At 39.0% G+C, this 24,649-nt stretch overlaps 1 protein-coding gene across 10 annotated transcripts in view; it reads right to left on the bottom strand.

The window, feature by feature from the left end:
- Positions 1-158: 158 nt before the first annotated feature.
- BLTP1 (bridge-like lipid transfer protein family member 1) overlaps positions 159-24,649 on the bottom strand; it is a 233,691-nt gene continuing 209,200 nt past the window's right edge. For 7 of the 10 annotated variants that reach the window (XM_054029923.1, XM_054029926.1, XM_054029929.1 and 4 more), the window contains 12 exons: positions 22,582-22,719; positions 20,600-20,860; positions 13,159-13,309; positions 11,617-11,774; positions 10,800-10,992; positions 10,349-10,563; positions 8,008-8,259; positions 7,364-7,567; positions 5,365-5,559; positions 4,818-4,952; positions 2,375-2,540; positions 159-887 (listed from right to left, as the gene is read on the bottom strand). In XM_054029923.1, coding sequence (XP_053885898.1) covers positions 671-887; positions 2,375-2,540; positions 4,818-4,952; positions 5,365-5,559; positions 7,364-7,567; positions 8,008-8,259; positions 10,349-10,563; positions 10,800-10,992; positions 11,617-11,774; positions 13,159-13,309; positions 20,600-20,860; positions 22,582-22,719 — 2,285 coding nt within the window. In that variant the 3' untranslated portion in view covers positions 159-670. The remainder of the gene's footprint in view (positions 888-2,374; positions 2,541-4,817; positions 4,953-5,364; positions 5,560-7,363; positions 7,568-8,007; positions 8,260-10,348; positions 10,564-10,799; positions 10,993-11,616; positions 11,775-13,158; positions 13,310-20,599; positions 20,861-22,581; positions 22,720-24,649) is intronic. The other 3 variants (XM_054029925.1, XM_054029930.1, XM_054029932.1) reach the window with 1 other exon arrangement.

Here is a 24,649-nt window from a genome sequence, read left to right as displayed (position 1 = left end):
GAAGACATTATAAACTACAGACTTTTCTTAGTACTTGTACAATTAAAACTCTGTAATGTAATGTGTTTCCAGTGCTTGAATTAGGGGACATAGGTGTGCATGCCCCACTAACACTTCTTATTGCTACTTTTTGAGAATAAGGAACTAAGAAAAAAAAATTACAACACAGTTACTGTTTTTTATTACAAGTGTAACAAACTTAAAATGATTTTTAGCACTATGACAATCAGTTCCATAAAGTATATACATACAGGAATTTACACAAGTCTACATTGACAAAAAAAGCCATTAACAGAATCACATTAACAAGGGTTTGTGTGTTATGGCCAATAAAAGTTATGAAAATTCACAGTTAATCTGCACATATTTTAAAGATGCAGGAATCATATTGCACATAATAAAACTGTTAATGCTAAACAGCAGATTTACAGTATTTCACCTATTCTTTCACAGAATATACATTGGTCATTAATCATGCAATACTTTACCACATACAGAATGGTATTGTATACCACTGTAAACAGTCACTTACAATGTAAGTTTTAAATATAGTAGCAAAAAAGCTGTTAGGTTTCTCTTTAAATCATACTTAAAATAAATTCTTATTATACAATAAAATATCAGTCTCAGACAGAATGGAAATAAAATTATAGTTTTGTCACAAATATTTTCAGTGTTCTTCCTTGTCCTTTCCTTTCTTTTCTTTTTCATCCTGTAGAGCAGTACCAAGTTTTTTGATAAGGACTGACAGAACTTTGTCCAGTGGGTCCATTACCCCCCGTTGAAGCCACTTAGGAATAGTAGTCCTGGCATGATGAAAGCCCAATTTTTGAAGAATGTAATCAACACCCACTGGGTCAATCTTTCTTCCAGTCCAAGAGATTAATCTAAAATACCCCCCAAAAAACCCCAAAAGGTTAAATTTCTGTGTTAAGTGTAAAACTCAACTCAGCCTTAAATATGGCATAGAAACTAGAACCTTCATCACAAGTTAACATTGGCATTGTCAAATCTTAAACTTTTCTACTTCTAAACTGTGAAAGTCCAACAGGCATTTCTTTCAGTCTCAGCTAACTTATGTAAATAAATTTTGTATTTAGACCTTTTTGGAAGGACTAGATGATTCAGGAGATCACAGATGTAATATGTTATCTCTGGATCCTGTATCAATTTGGACCATGTTATGGTTAACCAAAAATGGTTATTTGATAGATGTTTTATTGGCCTGGATGGACTGAGTTGGTGGTCTCACAGTCCATTCTTAGCAGGCAAGTGTTCACTTATCAAAACATTATAGTTAGCAGTAATTGGTGCCTTGTTAGTCTCAGCAGAGACTAACAACTGAAGAAGGCATGGAGACTACCCAATTACCCCCTCATTCTCAGAAGTGATTCCTGTTGGTCAAGGATGAAGTGCATATTTAGGGCAGGGGATGCCTGTACACCTGCTACTGCATCTGTTGTATGGGAAGTTTCATCAGGCATATGGCAACTTTTAATGAGACTTACTTTCATTCTATAATAACTTTTAAAAAATAATACTTAATAGTTGCATTCCCATTGTGAAAATGGAGGGGAAAAAAGTTTTCCCTTCCTGCATGAAAAAAGGAGTTTCTTAAATTAGATCCCCTGCTTCCTCTACTGATGTAACTAGCTGACAATCAACAGAAAGTGAATATTTGAAAGAGACATTTCTCATCTGAATGTCTGCCTCAAATTATTTTTATAGCCCCCAGAAGTGTTATACAGTTTAAAAATGTAAACAACCAATAGATCCCTGACCCCAACAGCTTACATTCTCAATAGAAAACATACTGACAGAATAGAAGAAGAAAGGTTCTAAGTTCTTCTTTTAAATTGGGAATTAAAGATTTGAACAATAGCAGAAAAAGGTAAATGACAAGTTAATGTGTGATCCTTAATGAGCTGCGTTTCGCTTCATCTTGACTTTGAGCACCTGAGAACCTTACTGTTGTGTGTGCAGGAGTTCTAAGCAGTATAACTTTCAGTGCCTTTATCCAGTGGCTACTCTTGAATTGGGCTTGTCAGTCCTAAGTGAATTCATTAGGCACCTGACTAGACCTCTTACATGCACACCATGATCCAGCGGATCAGCGGTTGTCTATGGTGAATGATGGTATTACCCAGCATTTGTTACCAAATGACATTTCAGATACTGTAGCAGGTGTCTTCCTATCATCATTTAATAGCCAAAGCAGAATCTGTGATAGCTTCCATAAGGCTAGATCCCATTAGGAGGTTAACTATCAAATTAAAACATCTGTGGTTTGAAGAATAGTCTCTGCAGATAATACTATTACTCAGCCAAAATAAATGTAAAATTGAATATACTGCAAAATAAGCCTGCTAATTACCTAAGTGTGGGTTCCAGATGCCAAGTATTGCACATAAATTCTCTCCAGTCTACAGTAGTGTAAGTAATACTTTCTTCTGCATCTCTCTCAGAGGAACTCTCATCAAGCAAACTAACTGGACTTTTCTGTCCTGGTCGAGTAGACAAAATACGAGGTGGAAAGATGGCTACAAAGCAGGGAGGAAAAAAGTAAAATTTCATTCATGGGAATTTAGTCAAGGCTTTGCTTGGACTTGGTAGTAAAGTAAGTGCTGACTTCATTCTTATCGTGGACACATCTTACTTCAACAAGCATTAGGAATATAATTTTTAAGCTCCTTTAACCTCCTTTAAGAGCAAGTTACACAACATAAAAATAAACTCTCAAAATCCTCAAGTCTAATGAACCTTAAATACCTTAAATTCCCTTGCATCTGAAGAAGTGAGGTTCTTACCCACGAAAGCTTATGCTCCCAATACTTCTGTTAGTCTTAAAGGTGCCACAGGACCCTCTGTTGCTTAAATACCTTAATAATGTAATGTTTATTGTGTATGTATATTTTAAAAAACTATTCACACTGAATGCAAGTATCTGTGCAAAACATTGGATTTCACACACACCAGACACCATATTTATGACTTTCACCACATTTGTAATTCACCTCTCTTAAACACATGCAATACCTTGCTGTGGACATAGTAGCAAAAGGAGGGCAGACACATGCATGGAAGTTGCAAGTTCTCATACACAAAGATGAAATTTTAATGTTAACAGTTTATAAACTAATCAGTTTTTTAAAGTTTGTTTATTCTTTAGATTTTTGTGAGCTCAAAGAAGCTAGGTTTCAACTTTCTACCTTCAATCATTTTTGTCAGTGTACATAAGAAATACACAAGATTGATTAGTTATTTTTATATTAGTTTACATTTGCTAAAGATTAAAGGACTTGGTATTTAATAAACTAATACACAGATCTTCTATAGCATTTTTCACTTCCTGCAAGATGGATAAAATTGAGAATTTTTAAAAAATAAAAAATTGTTTTTAACTTAAATCATTTAATTTGCTTATTAAAGTTTTTTTTAAATATAAACATATTTAAAATAAAATCTGAATTTAATACAAAATAAGTTAAGGCCTAAACTTATTAAAATCTATTAAAACATTTTAAGAAAAAATAAATATGCTGAATCCATGGGCCGCTATGAAAAATTGAGTTAAAGGTTACTTTTCTATATAAAGAAAGATGTTTTTCCTGATTCTAACTTGAGGTCAAGCTTTATAAATATGGCACAATAGGTTGTGTACTTATTAAGGGCTTATTTTGTTTAATAAAAATACATTTTGTATGCTCTTTTGTGCATGTAATTAAATTTCAGTTACCATCCTATTACAGCTTGACACAAGTCATTTTCTAACATACTAAAATGTACAATTAATAAGAAGCTAAAAATAATAACCTATATAATTGCTTAAATAAATGTATATAGTTATAGTGTACCCTCCTAGATAGCAAAGAGATGTACCAAATCTAGTGTAAAGGTGCCATTTACTTGAAAATCAACATTTTAATGGTTATCTCAACCAATGAGAATGCACCTTTCTTTAGAAAATAAAGTACAAATGGAAAACTTGACTAAAATCGATTATTTAAATTGAGACTTTCTACTTGGTTATTTAAGTCATCTTGATTTAAGTCAGTCCACCTTGATCTACAGCTTTACAAAGAAAATAAACATATGGCAAAATTAAGGCAAAACTAAGGCACAGAAATAAAGTAGTTTGCCCCAGGTCACACATCTGATAAGTTGCAGAGCAAGGAACAAACTCCAAGTTTCTTGACTTCTAATCCAACAAAACAACCAAGCAAGACTCAGACATTTTTGTTAGTGTAAGAACAAATCTCAGCTTGTCTACACTATTGCTTAAGTCGACGTAACGTATGTTGTTCACGGGTGTGAGAAAGCCACCCCCTGAGTGACGTAAGTTACATAGACTTAAAGCAGTATCTACACCACGCTAGGTTGGCAGGAGAGCGTCTCCCATTGACATAGCTTCCGCTTCTTGTTGAGGTGAAGTAATTATGCTGACAGGAGAGTGCATCTTCACCAGACATGGTGCAACTGCGCAGATGTAGCGCAGTAGTGTAGACTAGCCCTCAGTTATTAGCAGTGCTCTTTGGAAGACATAGCTCTAATCTCAGTTACACTGTTAGGGTAGGTTTTTCAAACTCGCTCGGTGTTGTCTTTATTCTAGTCCCATTGATTGTAATGGGAGCAGAATTAGGCCAACACTAAACATTTTGAAAACCTAGCCCATAAAAAGCAAGCCTTCATTTAAACAAAACAAAATTTACTTTATCGTATTAATAGCAATGTATAAAAATAAATTCATACATAAGTGGCTTAACATAAGATGGTTCATTTATATTCCATCATAAAGAGTTTTTTTTTAAACCACATACCTTTTTCTTTTTCTTTAAGATAAGCAGACACCAAGTCATGCAGAAACATGATTAATTCAGCATCCATCGTCACACAAATGTGGTCTGTGAATTCAGTTACTACACTGCACTCCACCGTTGGTTTAACACTGGTGTCTGGACAAAGAAACGTAATTTTAGCATACTGTAAAGTGATATATATATATATATATATATATATATATATATATATAATCCCTCAGGATTTAATATCAGAATTCACTCTAGGTTAGTTTAAGAAAATGAAGTAGCCAGTGTCCTTCTACCCAGAACTCCAACCATCTTCAGATTAAAATCCCAAAATTTGATCTGGTTCTCAGATTGTATTTTCTTGCATAGAAAGCCATTAGTCTGTCAGCTTTTCAGTTTTTAGGATACAAAGGTTAATTCTTCTCTCAGACCAATTTTACACCAGTGTAACACCACATACTTCAGTGAAGTAAAATCTTCTAATCCCACTGCATGATCAGAATTGAAGTAATAGTTTTGAATGGTGAGAGAGAAAAAAAGAAAAAGATGTCCATTGCACCTTGTAATGAAGGTTCCTGTGGCTCTTGAACATGAATGGATTTAAAATCCAATTGCATCCTTGGTAATGCGAAGATGGTTTCAGTCTCGTGGTTGTAACTGGATCCTCCTCTGAATCCACTTAACAAGCTTGAGTTTTTCACTGTTGTGCTGCTTTCTGTGTTGTTAGCATCAACGTTTCGAAGCAGGTTTAGTTCTATATGGATAACAGCAAATGTTGCAATTCAGCAATCTTTATTGAAAAGCCTTATCAGCATTTAAGGAGACAGATTTGCAAATGTTCTAGCCTAATAATGGTTTTGTTTTTCACTGCAACATGGTATTTCAATGTCAAGACTGGTCTCTCACTCCTAAGAATGTCTGGGCTGAGAACACTCTAGGAAGTACATTTATTCAGAGGTAAGGGTAATGTCTCAAATCACTCCCACAGCATCCTTGGGGCATTATTCTGTACTCCTTACTCCATCCAGATAATTTTGCCTCAATAAAGAGAGACTACTAGGGCCCATACATCTTCACCATACTCATGTTTTCAATTACTATTAAGAAAGCGTTCTAAAGAATGGATGGAAGACTGACAAATAATCATTTTGGTTTTTTAAGCAGTATATACACACATGACTTTTTCATAACATTTTCTCTAGAAGCCACCACTTTAATTAAGGTTTCAAAACAATCTTTGTTGCAATCCCCTATTTTCAAATGCTTGGAACTTAGCACAACATTCACCTTAATTTTGGAAATTGAATGTGAAGATACTAATAATATATTCCCAATTATAATAAGTGTGACCATATTGCTGCACCCCCCACTCAAAGGAATAGTAGGGTGACCAGACATCTCGATAAATTTTTCGGTGTTTGTCCCGCAATTTGCATTTCGCAATTTGTCCCGATATTTCACTCTTTTTTTTTCTCCGCCGGCAGACACTCACACTCTCCCCCTCCCCCGCCCCCCGTGTCCCGATATTTTGTTCCTCTCATCTGGTCACCCTAAGGAATAGTTCCAAAACTGGTTGAACTTTGAACCTTCAAGTTTGGTAGATACACTGCTCTGAGCAGGAAATAAACTGGTTTTGCAATAAGGCTACATATGTTTAATAGCCAGGACAGCATATAAGCAGTGAATAATTGAGTTACAGTAGAAACTTAGAGTTACAAACACTTCGGGAATGGTGGTTGTTCATAACTCTGAATTGTTCGTAACTCTGAACAAAACATTATGGTTGTTCTTTCAAAAGTTTACAGTTGAACATTGACTTAATACAGCTTTGAAACTTTACTATGCAGAAGAAAAAAAACTCCTTTCCTTGCTTAGTAGTTTACGTTTAACACAGTACTGTACTATATTTGCCTTTTCTTTGTTGTTTTTGGTCTCTGCTGCTGCCTGATTGCATACTTCTGGTTCCAAATGAGGAATATGGTTGACTGGTCAGTTCGTAACTCTGGTGTTTGTAACTCTGAGGTTCTACTGTATTAGCTCCACACTTAAAGATCAAAACACTATGCATGTGTGTTAAGTGCATGGTGCTTAGAAGTCTGATAAGCCTGAGGGATCCGATACTTGTAGCGCCAATGGAGAACTAGGCCAGAAGTCTATCTAGGTTTTTATATTGCCCCATACATAGAATCCAAGTATCTGTAAGAGTCTTGCTGTGTTAGTCAATCTTTGGGAAGCCCGAAGTCCACCTTGATTTGTCTCTGATTTCCTGGGTGAGGGGCAAAGAGAGAACCTTTTAAAGTGAAAGCTTTAGAATAGAAGTTTAAACCTCACTTTTATTCTAGCATTACTTATGTGAAACTCTGGGGGAACATGACCCAGTAATGGGGTTTCAAATAAGTGAGGTATGGATTATAGGGGTTTAGCTTTTCTACGAACATAAAATATCTATTCTTTTGAGCTAAACTCCTCTTTTTCCCTTTTAACTTCAACGGCTTTAAGTCAACATGTTCTGCAGTTGATTAGCAATCAGGCCAGAAATTAATGAATATGAATCTAACCTTCATTCCTTGTAGCAGTAACATAATTGAACCATTCTTTCACACTTGCAACCCCATGTGGTGGGTTTTCATGGCGGCGCCTTGTTATCTTGGTGATTGTTGCCATAGGACTTTCTAGGGCTCCACAGGGTTTGGTGACCATTGTATTATGACCCAAATGAAAGTCCAGTGTTTGTACAACGTAAGTAGAATGCTCACTAGAACCTGTGTCAATGTAAAAAAAAAAAAAAACATTCTGAAGAGAGTAATAGTATGATAGGGCTTGATCCTCCTATCACTTGTACAAATATAAATCAGAAGTAACTCTAGTAAACGGATAGGAGAACTAAAGCCTCCCTATTTATAGACAGAAAAGATTTATCAGAACAAGAAGGCTGTCTTCCTACCTTGGCAATATAAAGTCTCAAATAAAGGACGTATCAAATATTATACTCAGCTAGGTGTTTTCCTTTATGCAACAGACAAAGCAAGAAGCAATATATTCTCTCTGGTACACCATCACTATTTTAAACACGTAGAAGCTTTTTGGGGAAAAGAACAATATTGATACAAAGTATAGGAAAACTGCTTTGCTTGGTTAGTGATGGTCAATTATGGTTCAAGAAAAGGTTCTAAAGTGAAGGATGCATTAAGGTTTTAGTTACCATCTTCCCAAATTTTTTGTGCTTCTGTCCAAAATGCAATGTTGGGTTCTTCAAGGTGAAACAGTGCCCAAGATTTTGAACGGAAATTAGGTCCATGGAAGCATGCCAGTGTCATGTGATTTCCATGCAAGCTCATGGATCCTCCAAACTGCATTCCGTCTTCTGGTAAAGGAACCTGAAATAAGGATATGTGGCCCCCAGATACTACTTTCAAAACCCCTGGCCAGTGGCGATGATGGGCTGCATCCAGCACTAGAGGAAAAAACACAAATATAGAAAGGTCCTCAAGCTTGACTGTGAACTTTACAGAAGTGGAAGGTACAACTGTAAAACACCTGCTGGAATTCCATGTCTACTGAAAATCTGACTGTGGCTATACTAACTTTATACAGTCTATTTCACTTAAATTGTTTCAGCCTTGTCACGTGCAAAGACAGAGGAGATGAAAAAAAAATATCCAAAAAAACATACTTGAATATCAATAAAACTCATATTTCTTTTGATCAGATTAGGAGATGCCCAAGTTCATGTCTGACAAGAAGATAAATGGCTCCAGCAGTGACTATTGCTAGTCTTCATAGAGACAAGGCTCATGAAATTGACCAAACAGCAGACAGTATGGAAAAAGATAACGTTAGCTGGTCTTTTAATTGCTTACCACCTACTACTGTGGGTCTCTAACCCTTGATTGGGGCCACTAGGCATTACTGTACTACAAAGAAATAAGAATAAGCAGCAAAGATTAATATAGAAAATTGTACTGGTAGCCCAAAGGCAACCCACACATACAAACTGTCAAAATGGATTCAACAATTACACAAAATGTGAAGAATAGGATAGTCTAAAAAGAGTCAGCAATAATAAAGAAATAATATACAGCTTTAAGGTTGGTTAGAAAGTTAGACGACAAACATGGACCAAATATATCAGAGTCGTAGTGCTACCCAAAAGGGCACAAGCCTTACATTTACTGAAAAAGGTTACTCAAAACCATTGACAAGGATCACATATGTGTGGAACATAGTAACTTATATGTGAGCTATTCAAACCAACAGCCAATCCACTACAGCATAACCTTTACCAGTAACGTGAGAGCCAAGAAAAAAATGCAGCACTGAGGACTAAGGTCAATGATGCAGGTTTGGAGGAAGTACTTCCATAAAAAAAATGCAAAAATTTAATGTGCAACACAAAGAATATTATGTACCTATTCTGGGAAGCAACTCTGGCCAAAAAATTACAGGATACAATTTTCACTATCGCAGATGCTGTGTAGAGTAGTCAGTGGATTAAATTACCTTGAACACTATACAAAAGAGATCTCTGATGATAGTATTCTCCTTTGATTTTTATAACTCGTTCCTTCTTGTCCCGCCCAGTCCCAAACTCAACCATCCACATATTTGAACTGTGGTACTGAATAATATCAATTTAATAACTACTGTTGGCTAAACAGATGTATAAAACTGCTACTTATTTGAACATACAGAATTCCAGTGAGTACGGTGAAGGCGTGCCAATCGCTCTAGGATCAAAAGAGGGATACTAAAATGACATGAAATATTCCCTGTTCTATCTGCCTTGTGCACCACAAGTATGTTGAAGTAGGTGTACACCAGATATTTTTAAATACTAGATATTTTAAAATTTCTTGTGTAGCAAGAAAGTCCCTAGATTCTTTATTGGTCATTAACAACTTCCACATTTGATTAGGAGAAATGGGACCCTGACACTTCGGAGTGTTTAAATGAGGGCTAGTCAAAAATAGAATACGATTTTCATGAAAAGCCTTGGAAAAAAACAAATATTTTCCATTTTGCTTGATATTTTTTTCTTTTTAATATTTTTTATGAACATTTTTAAATGAACATTGGTTTAATTTGAATTTTTTAAAGGCTTTTAATTTTTTGGGGTTCCCTCCCCACACGTTTTCACTTCTTTCCCCACTGGAAAAAGGAAGGGGGGAGAGGGAAAAAACCCTTTGAAAACCCCAAAACAAAGTTTTTCAAAATACAAGAGTTTTTGTTTTAGTGGAAAATTCATTTTTCATCTAAAAATCTGACAACAAAATTATCAGCCTACTTTTATATTTACCAAAAGAGTGTACATTCACAAGAAGAGTGCTGAACTTTATTTTTATAGGCAATCTCTGCCACAAAAATCTGTGGGAGATGTACTGAAGCTTTAGCGTGATATCTTGTTACACTAATATTAATGCTTTAAAATTCTATGGGACTTACTCTCACACATTAGTGTTTGCAATACTGGAAACCTAATTCTGTAAAAATCTCACCTATAAATGGTACTGTATAACTAAGCTTTTTATTTTTATAATACATACATTGCTCGTGTGAGCTTTTCTCTATATTAGCCACTGTCTTAGGAGGAAGATAAGGAACAGGTCCCCAGGTAGACAAAGCCCGTTTGCTGGTATCAAACTGCTGAGTAAAGAACTCCTGAAGCTTCATTCCTATTTTTATCAGGTCTGGGGTGGTTGATCTTGAAATCATCACTTGAAAGATATCCCACTTCAAGTCTCCATGGACAAATATCTCACTAGAATATAAAAAGAGTAAGAACATTCACCAAAAATTCAGTTTATATTTGATTCAGTACAAAAAGGGACTTGTTTTCACTTTCCTAACCTGCATTATTTTAATTTAATTTTTGTCATCAGATATGATCTAGCAATTTTTTATGAAAAAATACATATGTACTTTCTTTATTCTTTTGGAGGAGATAAATGGACAGAACTAGATAGTGGAAACATTAAGTACATTAAGAAGTATTACCTTTTATCAGAAATACTTGAATCCAAGGTATTATATAGATTAACTTTCCATTCATCCTGCAGTTTAAGATCTGCATTACTGAAGATTCCCATAAGGATACTGGACCCCATATAGTCAACACGTGCTTCTGTAGAACCCATAGTAATCTGAATTTTGTGACTGGGTTGCTGGTTTGGATGTTCAGAAATATGAGCTGAAACAGAATAATTCCATATGGATATACAAGATGTTAAAAATAAAGGACCAGATTCTCTAGTGAATCCTGACCCTTTGTGCCACTCTGGTGTTGGAAAGGGGCTGGAAAGCCACTGAACTGTCCTAAGCATTGGGAAGTCCCCAAATTGGTATAGGACTGGCATATCCAGCTCTTACATCATCTTTCCTGCAGTTCCCAGCATAGGGGTGTTTGAGGAGCTATAGGGCACATTGGAGTGCTGTGTACTCTTCCAGTTCCCAACTGATAGAACACTTGGGGGCCACAATCAGCCAGTGCAGGTTAAGAGCAGCCCTGGCCCTGAGGCAGAGAACCATCCCAGAATCAGGTAATTGCAACTGATTCCTGTACACCCTCCCCCACCCCCAAACTTTGCCCAGTGGACAATGGGTGCAGCAGGTGAGATTCTAGGCCATCTGTTTATATAATTAAATAAGTTCACATAGGAAAATTTTGTATTACATATGTGCTTTTGGCTTTTCACATTATGTAAAAAAGTTGACACTTCAGAACACTACAGTTCTGTAGAATACAACTGCACTGGTGTAATTCGTAATGGACTTTGTATAGCAAAGTGTAAAAGTTTTAGTCTTTCCAACTTACCCACCATCTCCAAGGTATTAACATCTATGGTACCTCCAACCACACCTCCTCTGGAATCCAACTGTGATCTTCCCAGACCAACAGACATGCTAATTTCACGGTCTCTGTTACTACCCACAGATAAACGTCCTTGGCTTTTCAAACCACTGGTAGTCCACCTGAAACAGAGATGAAAAGTGGCAATGCATGAGTACTTCCAATACTTCAAACTGCAAGGTACCATTGTAAGCAGAAACTGTTGAGATAGGCATAGTTTCTTGTTTTACTGCACAGTTGTTTTTGAGTCAGTGTTTGGGACAAGAAAAATATATTTCCACAAATGAGAAAAGCCAAATGACAAAATAGTGCTGTTTCAGAAAGAACAGACACATAAGGTGTGAGAACAAGTTACTGGATGTAATTCTTCAGATTAGGCATGCGCCATCTGTTGGAGCATTTCAACACTGGAACATGGAATGGGCAGAATTGCTAAGAGCATGGATCTAGTATACTCTACGGTAATCTACCTGTGGAGAATGAAGCTTTTGACACACAAAATTTGAAAATTTGGCTCCAAATGAAATGTTGCTTCCCCCCCTTCTCCATGAAGCAGAGATAATATAAAATAGAAGAGTTTGGCCCAAACCCGGCAAAGAGAAAATCCACCTTTCCACACCTCTGTGCCTCTTACAAATGGTAGTCTGATTTTCCCACATTGTCCTATACTGGTGATTTAGAAACCGACTCTCTGTAGAAATATCTATGCATATAATGTAGTGTTCCTATGGCCAGTGGCCTGCCTAGGATAGAGCAGACTATAATTTCCAGAGGGCACTGAGGCTATCTCAGATCCTAATTTATGTCAAGTTCCTGAAGTCTGAGTGTAGCCTCAGTGGCTGTTAACACTTACGGTCAGTTTCAATTCAAGCAGACCATAAGTCAGGAAATCATACAACACTACATTTGTTCACTAGGGGCATTTAAAGTGGAATGGTAAGATTTAAAGCTATAAAAATACAAATAACCTAGAACAGTGGCTCTCAACCTTTCCAGACTACTGTACCACTTTCAGGAGTCTGATTTGTCTTGCGTACCCCCAATTTTCACCTCACTTAAAAACGACTCGTTTACAAAAATCAGACCTAAAAATACAAAAAAGTGTCACACCACACTATTACTGAAAAATTGCTTACTTTCTCATTTTTAAGCTTATAATTGTAAAATAAATCAACTGGAATATAAATATTGTACATACATTTCAGTGTATAGGATATAGACCAGTGTAAAAAAAATCATTCTCTATATAAAATTTTAGTTCGTACTGACTCTGATAGTGCTTTTTATGTAGCCTGTTGTAAAACTAGGCAAATATCTAGATGAGTAGATGTACCCCCTGGAAGACCTCTGTGTACCCCCAGGGGTAAGTGTACCCCTGGTTGAGAACCACTGACCTAGAAGACAGCAAGTTTTGAATGTTCTTGGGGGACAACTGTTTAACAGTCTTTTTCCCCAAGCAAATTAAAATATCAAACAATCTGCTAATTCACCAATTTTTCTACTTACGTAGTATTGCCCATTACATTGCTCATATTCATTTGGACATTTAATTGTTTCAAATTCATAGCAAACACAACCAGAGTTTCCCATGGTGTCCCCTGCTGACTTCCAGCTTTATTTGATTTATTAAACGGTGTTGATGTTTTCGAGAGCGTATCTAAAAACAGAGGAAAGTAAAGATTGAAAAAGGCATTCCCTGAAGGAAAACTTGTAGGTTTTTAACATTAAAAGATGTTAACAGAAGACAAAACTGCCACTAGATTTAAAAGCACCACAGATGGAGAGGTTACTTACCTTAACAGTAATTTTAATTCTTCAAGAAGTTTTGTCCCTATGGGTATTCCAGTGTAGAACGTGTGCATACCCATGTGCTCTCAACTGGAGATTGTAAAAAAGCAGCATCCATGTGTCTGTACAGAGCAGCACCTCGTGTTCCCAGACAAGGACATATAAAAAAAAGCATGGATCTGCTGCTACTCAGTTTCTTATCAACCATGAAACCAAAGATGCCACAGCAACTGTATATGCTTATGGATGCTCCACTCTCGGAGGCCCCCAAATAGTAACTAATGTAGAGGAGGGTGCTGAGGAGGCAAATCCAAAACAGTTTGGACAACTGTGTTACCAAAGGTAAGCAGGTAAGATAGTGTACTGCTTGGCAAACATGTGAACTGAAGACCAAGTTGCAGTCCTGCAGATCTCTGCTATGGGAACATCCTTCAGGAGGGGCAACAGAAGTGGAATGACACCCAGTGGAGTGTGCTGTTGCTCTGCGAGGGTGTTGTATCCCAGCAGTTTTATAACAGGTAAAGATGCAACCTAAAACCCATTTCAGAGTCTGAGTGGAAATTGGCTATCCATTCTTTCAGCAAAAGGTACAAAGCATCTTTGGAGAAGCTTTAAAGGTCTCAGTCTAAAGGAAGACGGAGAAGGCCCGCTTGACTTCTAGTGTGTGTAGACTAGTTTCCTCTCTGGAGGTGTCCTGCTTTGGATAAAATACTGGTAAACGAATTTCATGATTAATATGAAATTCAATGAGAATGTAGAGAGGAAGCAAGGATGGGGACACAGTGTGACCTTGTCGGGGTAAAAGACCGTATATGATGGGTCTGCCATGTGCACCTTGACACCCTCATTCTTTTGGCTGAAGCAACAGCAACCAGAAATGAAGTCTTAAGGGAAAGGTGAAAAAGAGAGCAGCTATTAGCTCAAAGGGGAAGCATCTCAAGGCATTAAGGACCAAGTTAAGGCCCCATGGGGGAGCAGGGTTCCTTAGAAGGGGAAACAAGTTGTGTAAGCCCTTAAGGAACCTAACCATGGTTAAGGGTCAAAGAGTGAAACCCCCTCAATAGGTAAATGGAAGGCCTTGATAGCGAGCAGGTGCACTCTGAATGAGCTTACTGAAAAGCCTCAGGTCTTTAAGTCCAACAGGTAATCTAGGATTTTGAGAGTGGAGCATCCGAGGCATGCAAAGAATGGAGGGAACACCAGGAATGGAAATGTTTTCACTTCTGCAAGTAAGTCTTACAAGTAGGTGGTTTCCTACTAGATCTTATCTGACTAGAGCTTATTTGAACAGGGTAATTCCACACTCAAGAACCATTGAGGAGCCAACCCTTGAGACAAAGGACTGGGATGGATCAGGGCACCTGAGTTCCTCTCAGGGAAGACTTCCTGTCTCAGAAGATGAAGAGTTGTTGCCACAGAGAGGTGAAGGTCTGAGTAGCACACTTGTCTTGGCCATGATGTCACTATGAGACTAATCCTTACTCCTATTTGTCTCAGTTTGAATAATGTTTTGAGGATCAGAGGTATGGGCAGGTAGAGCTGGGCAGGGGACCAAGGTGTTGTTGGGCATTTTCCAACACTCGTGGTCCTGATGAAATCTGCAATTGTATTCTGGGAGGCCGGGTACATAAACCACTGAGATTTCTATATGATGTGAGATACACTAGTTCCACAGTCTTAGCGATTCTGGTCATAATGACTGGGGATCTTGCTTCCCCCAATGGTTTATATAGTACATCGCTGCCTGATTGTCCAGCAATACCCTGACAGAGGGGCCCTGTATATTGTAAAGGAAGTGCTGACAGGCGAGGCAAAATGCTCTTAGTTCTAGGATGTTTATGAAGAGTGCTCTCTTTTGTGGGGATCATTTGCCCTGTACAGTGGCCTCCTGTAGATGGGGAACCCCCAACCCAAGTGAGAGGCATCCATCATGAGGATTTTCTAGAGTGGAGGATGTGAAAATAGGGATTTCACTTCAGTGGGTTCTTCCACCACCTGAGAGAGTCTGTATGTTTGGCGGTACCATGATTGGTTTGGAAAGACCATCTGTTTGTGGTGTACACAGTCCTCAGGCAAGCCCCAAGACATCTGAGGTGCAGTCTTGCAACATAATGCATGTGGAATCATGCAACATAATGAATGTGGAAGCCAACATGTGGCCTAGAAGTTGTAAGCAGGCCCTTAGAGTTGTTTGTGGACTGTGCTGTAGGGTAGACGTTAGAATGGACATAGTGGAGAATCTTACCTTGGTAAGGTAAGCTTGGGCAGTTAGCGAATCTAGAGTGATTCCCATGAAGACAGGAGTTAATGTCAGTGTTTTTAGATTAATGCAAATATCCAGGTATTGAAACAGTGTTAGTCCTTGAATGCTGCCAACTGAACCTCTAGAGCTGAGTGACCCCTGAGGTGCCAGTCATCCAAATATGGAAACACTGCAATGCTCCACCAACAGAGGTGAGCTGGCACTGCTAAAAAGACCTGGTAAAGACCCTTGGGGAGAATGAGGATTTGGTAATGTTTTGAGTCTATTAACCAGTGCAGAAAGTGCTTGTGGGAGGAGTGAATGGCTATATAAAAGGAGTCAATGGCTGCAAACTAATGCCCAGGATTTAGGGATGGAAATATGCTGACTAAGGTTATCATCCTGAAGTGCTGTGAAAGGACACAGATGTCCATATTCTTGAGATTTAGAATTGTCCTCCAGCCTCTGCTTCTCTTGGGAACCAGGAAATATTTGGAGTGATATCCTCTTCTGATGAAGTCAGGAGAAACAAGCTTGATAACTCCAAGTGCAGGAGAGATTGCACTTCCTGCTTCAAGAGATCTTCAGGAGGCGGGCCCCTGAAGAAGAACTGGAAGGGGTGGGAGGGACAGAATGGAAATTAATGGAGTATCCCACACTGATCACCTACAGAATCCACTTGTCTGTGGTGATGCATTTCCTAGGCATGTAGGAAATGGTATAGGCAGTCTCCAAAGTGGGGAGGGATATATAGTGGAGTCATACAGCAAAAGATCTAGAGGGAGAGCTTGTTTGAGGCCCTCAAGCAAGCTGTCAAAATGGTCTCTTACACGGAGGTGCACATTTTGTGCTGGTCCTGATCACTGCCTAGGAGGCTCCGAAGATGTGAGATAGGGCTGTTGTGGGTAGTATTGAAAAAGCCAAGAACGGAGTGCAGTTTGAGATGTGCTAAAATGTCTCTTTGTTGCAGGCATGTATATTCCCAGTGAGCGCAGCATTGCTCTGGAGTCTTTAAGAGAGTGGAGTGAGGAGTCCATGTCACCACTGAAGCATTTGAGCCCTTCAAAGGGGAGGTGTTCCATAGTGTTTTGCACCTCTCTCAGGAGTCCAGATGACGAGCCAGGATACTCGCTTCATAACCACTGTGGTGGCTAGGGATCATGAAGCAGTGTCAGTGACATTAGAAATGGCCTTCAGGGAAGCTCTGGCGATTAACTGACTCCTTGTTGGAAGGAAAGGGTCTGGAACATGTTTAATAATTCCTTTTGTTGACAGCCTCTACCATCAGCTTCATTCCCTTAGCTGGAATGTAGTATTTGTTTTGCAAGTGGGCATAATAGTAGCAGGTGTTTGCCATAGAGTGTGAGCAGGTGAGAACAGTGACTCATTAATAGGAAGAGCAATCTTATCCTGGGGGGTGATGTTTAAAATATCAATCAGGAACTGCTGAGATTCCTGGAGCTCCTTTAAAGGAGTCTGCAGGAATTCCACCAGAGGCTTCATTAAGTCCTGAAAAGCCTAAAGTTGTCAGCACAGGAAGGTTGGTGGCACTGCTGCCTCAAAGGACTCGGCTGAATGGGGTGAGCCTTCCTCATTCTGTGGGTCCTGGTCCTCTTGGGTCTCCTCAGGTACCGAGGGGCCACACAGTACCGGCTTATGGTTTTGCAGTGCCTGTGAGTGATGCGGTACCAACCGGTGCGGGTGTTTCTACCAGGCTGATACCCTAGAGTGCCTGTCATTATAGGGAAAATACCTGTGGCAGGTCTGGAACTCTGAGGTTTTTGATATAACCCAGGAAGTGCCATAGAACTAAAAACAGTAAGTTCGGGAGGGGGGACCCCCCCTTTCAAAAGCACAGGATTGTACTAAAACCTAATATAATAATTAAAATAAAATTTGAGCTAATTAAAAGAATGATTTAACAGTAAGTGAGAAAAGGTGGGAAGCGGAGAACAGTGGATACCATAAATGCCCTCTAGAATAGCACACTACCTTTAAAAAAAACAAAAAACACCATCTCTGGTAAAGGGTGCATGGGGACACATGTATCCTATGGTGGAGTGCCCCCGGGTCATATACTTGGAGAAGTACAACTAAAGATTGCTGAAAATTAAAACATTTATGGTTTACTTTGTTGCCTTAATTATCATGAGAATGAAGTCACTCATTTCTCTATTTTTATGAACACTGTCACGAGAAAAAAAAATTAAATTTCGAGTCATCCATAAAATATAATAAATATTTGAAAGTCTTACAGATTTTACACATTAAACACTGAATCTTTGTATTTCAGAAATGGCAACATACATGGGGAGACCAGTGCAGCAGACATCTTTTCTGTCAAAGAGATCTAATCTTCTATGGTCCTTTTCCCATGTGTTGTATTAGGAGGACCTGGCTACTTGGATCTTTCCTGAATAGCTACTAAAATAAGTCAGCTTGTCTCTGGATACATATCAAAGTATTCCAAGCTCTCGGAGGAGCTTGGTACTGTCTATTTGCCCTCTTGGAAGTGACAGGTATTGATGTTGGAGTGTGCCACATGTCTTTTGCAGGATTAACAATCCCTCAATAGATAATGGCGAATCTACTAGACGTGGAAGGTGGAAGATTACGAGTGGGCCTATTCCCTCTGAGAACCATGCCTTCTCCAAGAGTGCTCTCTGGGCTCCCCGCCAACTCTCAGTGTGATGTTCATGGAGGGACAAGGACATCTTGGGTGCAGTTGCAGCCCCAAAAGATGCTGCTGACCAAAAAGATCTGATCTTGCGCACGCGAGGTCCATGCGCACCAAGAGAAGAATCCACGTGGACAACCATGTTAAGAACCAATGGACATAATCTAGCTGTGTCCACACCGTACACACTATTGTAATAATCTTTGTATGAAATATGCCTTGTGAGGTATTATTTGAAAACGTATTATTTGCTGGTCATTACTGACATGATAAAAGGTGTATGTCAACACCGTATAAGATTCTATTGTATAGTGTTCTTAACACATGTTCCAAACTGAGGTTGATAAACAGTCCTGTCTCAAACAAAGGAATGCGTGCTCTGCTTAATTTGCATTTAAGCAGTAAACAGAGTCATCAAGCAGGAAGGAAAACAAATGAAGCTCTAACAGGTAAGGAAAAAGCAGCAAGGAACATCCTTCCTTATAGACTGTCTCCTGAATCTTCTCAGCTAGAAATGTTTTCCAAGAGGGGGACTGACATAATAAAAAGGAGGGACAAACACCCCCAAGTAATTTCCCCTCCCCCTCCCCCCCCAGTTCATTGATTCACTGCACCAGAAGATGCAAAGGAAGCAGCCAATGAACTGGGGAAGGGTCCTGCCCTAAGAAATTTGGTCAGTAAGACTGCAAGAGTGCATAGAGTATGTGGTGAGAAAACTTTGCTCTGAATTTAACAGTTTAAGTTAGACACCAGTTGCTTTTTATCTTTATTTTTCTTGTAACCACTTCTGACTTATGCCTTATTACTTGTACTCACTTAAAATCTCTCTCTTTATAGTTAAACTTGGGAAACTCCATTTGGAGTGGCAAGCGTTATTTCTATTAAAGCAATAACAGAGTTTATATAAACTTGTATTGTCCAGGAGAAGGCTGGTCAGTACAGGACATACATTTCTGGGGCAAAATCTAAGATTGGGAATTAGTTGGGTCACCCAGCACAATAGCCAAAGTTGGTAGGAGCCAAGGTGTGGCTGGCTGGCTGCAGCACACATACAGACATAGCTGGGAGTGACTTCCATGCTGGAGACTGTGAGCAGTCCAGACTGGCAGCTACAGCAACAAAACATTGTAAAGGGCACCCCAGGTTAGAGGGCAGGGGTGTGATAGCTATTCATTAGTCTAGATTGTACCCTGGGGTTTGTCACAGACTGGTGAAATTCAAGTCAGTCGAACTCCTATTGGAAGCCCACATGAATATTTGTCATCTTTTAAAACACAGTACTATGCCTAAACTGCTTATGTGCTAGTTCAAAAAATATTTAGCTAACCACAAATTCTACTTCAGCTCAGTCTTCCTTTTTGAACTGCTTACAACATTTTGCCCTCCGTATAGACTAAAAGCCTGTCCTCTCACTTCTCCAGATATTACACTATAGTAAAAAACATTTTTAAAAACACCTTATCTGCCTCAATACTGTACAGACCCCAAATAGACACCACTATTTCACCCATAAGATGCAAAAATCACATCAGTCATAGTAGAACAAGTTCATATTACTCTCTCCACCTCTATACAAAGAGTAACACATCTGTATTTACTTTGTACTTCCTAATATGGGCCTGAGACTCTGTCATCTGCATTCAACCACATATCTGACCCCATCCAATCTGTGACGTGGAGCTGCCGCGGGGAACACCACATTAGCGTGGGTGGACCCAAGTGTAGAGGAAAGGATTACTATAAATGAAGAAACTGCAGAACTACACCCCAGCTGTGTAACTTTTGTGCTAGCAATAGCAATTCCAATGTCTTTTATAGATGAGAGAAAAATACATGCTTTAGGATCTGATCCTGCAAGATGCTAAACATTTCAGTGGGAGCCAATGGCATTCACCACCTCACAGGATTGTGCCTTTAAGTTTTAATTTATTTATAGGCTTGCTACTTTTCCATGATTAAATTTCCTGTTTAAAATTTTAAAAACAAGTTCATTGAATTTTTAAAGCAATATAATTACCTTATCTCCATCCCACCTACAGTACTCTAAGAGTACAAGATCAGAATGAAAACTTACAGTTGCAAACAGAGTTATTCTGACTAACTAATAACTGATAACTTTTCTGACTGATATGACGACTCAATGCCCTATCACATCATTGTATTTAATTACTGGAAATATTTATGGTGTTAGACCACACTAAAAAGACACAGAATTGTTAAAAATCTCCTTTTCCACTCACCTCTGTGGGGAACAGAAGAATCGGATACACTCCTGGATCGTGCAACAGCTGGAGATTTTAAATTATGATTTGCTGTCCCAGGTGACATACTGGTGTTTGTATTGTGCTCATTAAAAACATTGGGTGACTGTGCCATGTGCGTAAATGAAGCAGACTGGCAGGGCTGCTCCCAAGTCCTACAGTATGCTTTACGTGACGATTCAGGAGAAAGATGCTGGCTTACTCCGTCAATGGAATCTGGTGTTCCAGGACCTGATGCTGCTGGAAAAGAAAAGTCCCCATAGTGCAGTGTAACTATTTTATTTTTAGTCAATCAGTCTGTAACACTTAACAGAAGCAAAATAAATTTACTCCTACATATGGGAAAATGTTCTGTATATTTCAATCTTAGCAGCAAATTTCATAGTAGTAACTTTGAAATTCTTCTAAAGTGTTTTTATTGTCACCTTAATATTATTTCAATAGTATTCATAGAATCACAGAAGTGTTGGGTTGGAAGGGACCTCAATAAATCATCGAGTCCAACTTCCTGTGCTGAGGCAGGACCAAGTATACCTAGACCATCCCTAACAGGTGTTTGTCCAGCCTGTTCTTAAAGATCTCCAATGATGCAGATTCCACAACCTCCCTTGGAAGTCTATTAGACAGCTTAACTACTACCCTGAAGTTTTTCCTAATATCTAACATAACTCTCCCTTGCTGCAGATTAAGCCCATTACTTCTTGTTCTACCTTCAGTGGACATGGAGAACAACAGATCATAGTCATCTTTATAATAACCCTTAACATACTTGAAGACTTGTCAGGTGCCCCTCAGTCTTCTTTTCTCAAGACTAAACATGACTTTTTTTTTTTTTTTTTTAACATTTCTTTATAGGTCAGCTTTTCTAAATCTCTTATCATGAGTGTTGCTCTCCTCTGGACTCTCTCCTATTCATCCACCTCTTTCCTAAACTGTGGCAGCCAGAATTGGACATAATACTCCAGCTGGGGCCTCACCAGTGCTAAGCAGAATGACCCTCCAGTTAATACACCCCAGAATAATAGCCTTTTTCACAACATATTCATTTTGTGACCCACAAATTGACTCCTATTCAACTTGTGACCCATTATAACCCCCTGGTCTTTTTCAGCAGTACTACAGCCTAGCCAGCTATTCCCCATTTTGTAGCTGTACATCTGATTTTTCCTTCCTACATGCAGTACTTTGCACTTGTCTTTACTGAATGTCATCTTGTTGATTGCAGACCAATTCTCCAGTTTGTCAAGGTAATTTTGAATTATAATTCTGTCCTCCAAAGTGCTTGCAAACCCTCTCAGCTTGGTGTCATCCATAAATTTTATAAGCACACTCTCCACTCCATTATCTAGGTCAGGGGTCGGCGACATTTGGCACGCGGCTCTCCAAGGTTAGCACCCTGGCGGGCCGGGCCAGTTTATTTACCTGCTGACATGGCATTGTTCAGCCGATTGCGGCCCCCACTGGCTTCGGTTCGCCGTCCCAGGCCAATGGGGGCGGCGGGAAGCTGCGGCCAGTACATCCCTTGCCCGCGCCCTTCCCACTCACCCCATTGAGTGATGGCGGGATGGCGAACCGCGGCCAGTGGGGGCCATGATCGGCTGAACCTGCCACGTCAGCAGGTAAATAAACTGGCCCAGCCTGCCAGGATGCTTTCCCTAGCGAGCCGCGTGCCAAATGTTGCCGACCCCTGATCTAGGTTATAAATTTTGCTGAAATTTAAATTTGTTTGTAGTGACTTTTTCTTAATACATAAACACCAACTCCCCATTTAGGCGAATGAAAAATTACTGCGAATTAGAATTGGGCAATACCTGCTTTCAATCTGTATATTATACTACAGTATAGTTTCTACTGCTTTATCTAATTACTCATTCTACTAATATATTATGGCATAAATTAAACTATTCTTGCTTTGGTTTATTTCATGGAAGAATTTTTCAGAGAAATAAGGGATAGTTTACCTGGTAGATTTATGGTTTGATCACCTAGAAAAAGGCGTCTGGCAATACTTCTTCTATACCAGGCTCTTGGGAAGGCCAGAATCTCACTGAGTCGCCGCATGTCATATTTAAAAGAAGCAGATCCTATATCACAGACAGCTGATAAAAAATGCAAAAGCTCAATATTCAGAGATTTTGAAAATCGAATCTAACATTTGAAAATTTACCCTTCAATTTTTTTAGCTTACTTATATCTGATATATTCACCAAAACATTTTCAAGCACTAAAAGGGGTAGTGCAATATATACTTACCTTACAGTAACTGTGGTTCTTCAAGATGGTGTTGTCCATGTGAATCCTACTCTAGGTGCACCTGTGCCTTGTGTGCAAGGGCGGAATCTTTGAATAGCAATGTCCATTGGGCTGCACCTGCACTGTGTATGTACTCGTGCCATCTGGACTCCAGAGCATAAAGGATAGAGCGGGCATAACTCTCCCTCAGTTCCCTTGCCAACTCAGAATCCAGGGAAGGAGAACTCTGAAAAAGTGGGGATGGAGGGCAAGTTTTGGGATCCACATGGATAATATCACCTCAAAGAACCACAGTTACTATATGGTAATTGTTCTTTCTTCCTCGAGTATGTGTCCATGTGGATCCCACTCTATCTGACCGATAAACCTCATCTGAAAGGTGTGATTGAGAAGTTTTGGCTGCCACTAACTAAATACTGACTGTAAAACCATCATACCAAATTTGGCATCTGATCTTGCAGCCAGGTCAAAGGCATAGCATTTAAGTAAAGGGATTTGTTCACACAGCTGCCTTGCACATTTGAGACATGAGCATGTTCCTGAAGCATACAGAGGACATGGCTTGTGGTCTATTGGAGCAAGCTTTCATATTTGGAGGATAAGATTATCAACATGATAGATTTAAATACATTATGTAATCTGTTTCAATATTCTCTGGGAGGAGATGGCTAGAAGGGCAGAGAGGGCCACAAAAAGACAGTCTGTTTGAAAAGCTTTGCCCTATCAAGATAATATAACAAGACCCTTGAAACATCCAGGATGTGGAGTTTCTTCCCTTCTGGAGAGTAATGGCGTTTTGAAAAGAAAATGAGTGATTAGAGATTAACAGAGTAGTTCAAATGAAAGTCTGACAACTTTGAGAATAAGTTTAGGATGAGATCTTACCATCCCCACATCTCTGTGGAATATTTTGCTATGAGGGTCAGCAATGAGAGCTTGGAGTTTCTGACTCTTCGGGCTTACGTAATGGTGACTAAAAATACTATCTTGAAGCTAAGATGCTATCTTTGGTGGCAAACAAATCTGTAATTGGATTGTGAAATATTGGCATAATGATGGAGCTCTTCAGAAAGCATTTGTGGTGGTTGATGTATTGTTGGAACACCAACACTGTTTGAAGGGGCTCTGCATCTGCCATTTTGGTGCAAATAGTGGCACAGTGTGATGAGGAACAAATTATATTTATTTTTTGATATGACCAAAATAAAGTTAAAAAAGGGGGACAATATAAAGGGAATTGTAGGATAAATATGAAATTAAAGAATTAAAGTTAGCTTAAGTTTGATTTAAGTAAATATATATGTTGTAAAGAAAGGCCCTGACTAGCAAGCAGAAAGAAGGTCTTGAAAATAATGAGTTATAAGGTCAGAAGGAATGAAGTCTGGTAAAAAGAATAACTAATAAGATAAGGGGAAGTTTCTAAAAAGAAGGCCTCTGACTGACGGGGTGACTGAAGATGGTTTTAAATAAAACAAAAAGAATTTGTCATAAACCTTCCCACCCCACATACCAGTGTTATCCTAAAAATAAAAGACTATGTGAACCCAGGTGGAAAAAACTGTTGGTCAGCAACAAGGAGGGGAGGAAAGACCTTGGGAAGAAGTCTGTAAATCTTATCTGGATTAACATGGTAACTAAGGGTGAACAGTCTCAAATTGTTTTTTAGCTCAAATCAGTAATTGGCAATGACATCATTGCCACAGACAGCAATAAGGAACTGATAGATAGTTGTGGCTGCTCTGCCCTTTCTATCCGACAGGAGGGACTCATGAGGAC

The sequence above is a fragment of the Malaclemys terrapin genome, chromosome 5 (genome assembly GCF_027887155.1).
Source record: "Malaclemys terrapin pileata isolate rMalTer1 chromosome 5, rMalTer1.hap1, whole genome shotgun sequence".
Classification (NCBI taxonomy): Eukaryota; Metazoa; Chordata; order Testudines; family Emydidae; genus Malaclemys; species Malaclemys terrapin.
Note: the sequence above shows the minus strand (reverse complement) of the source record. Positions and strands in the feature narration are given on the sequence as shown.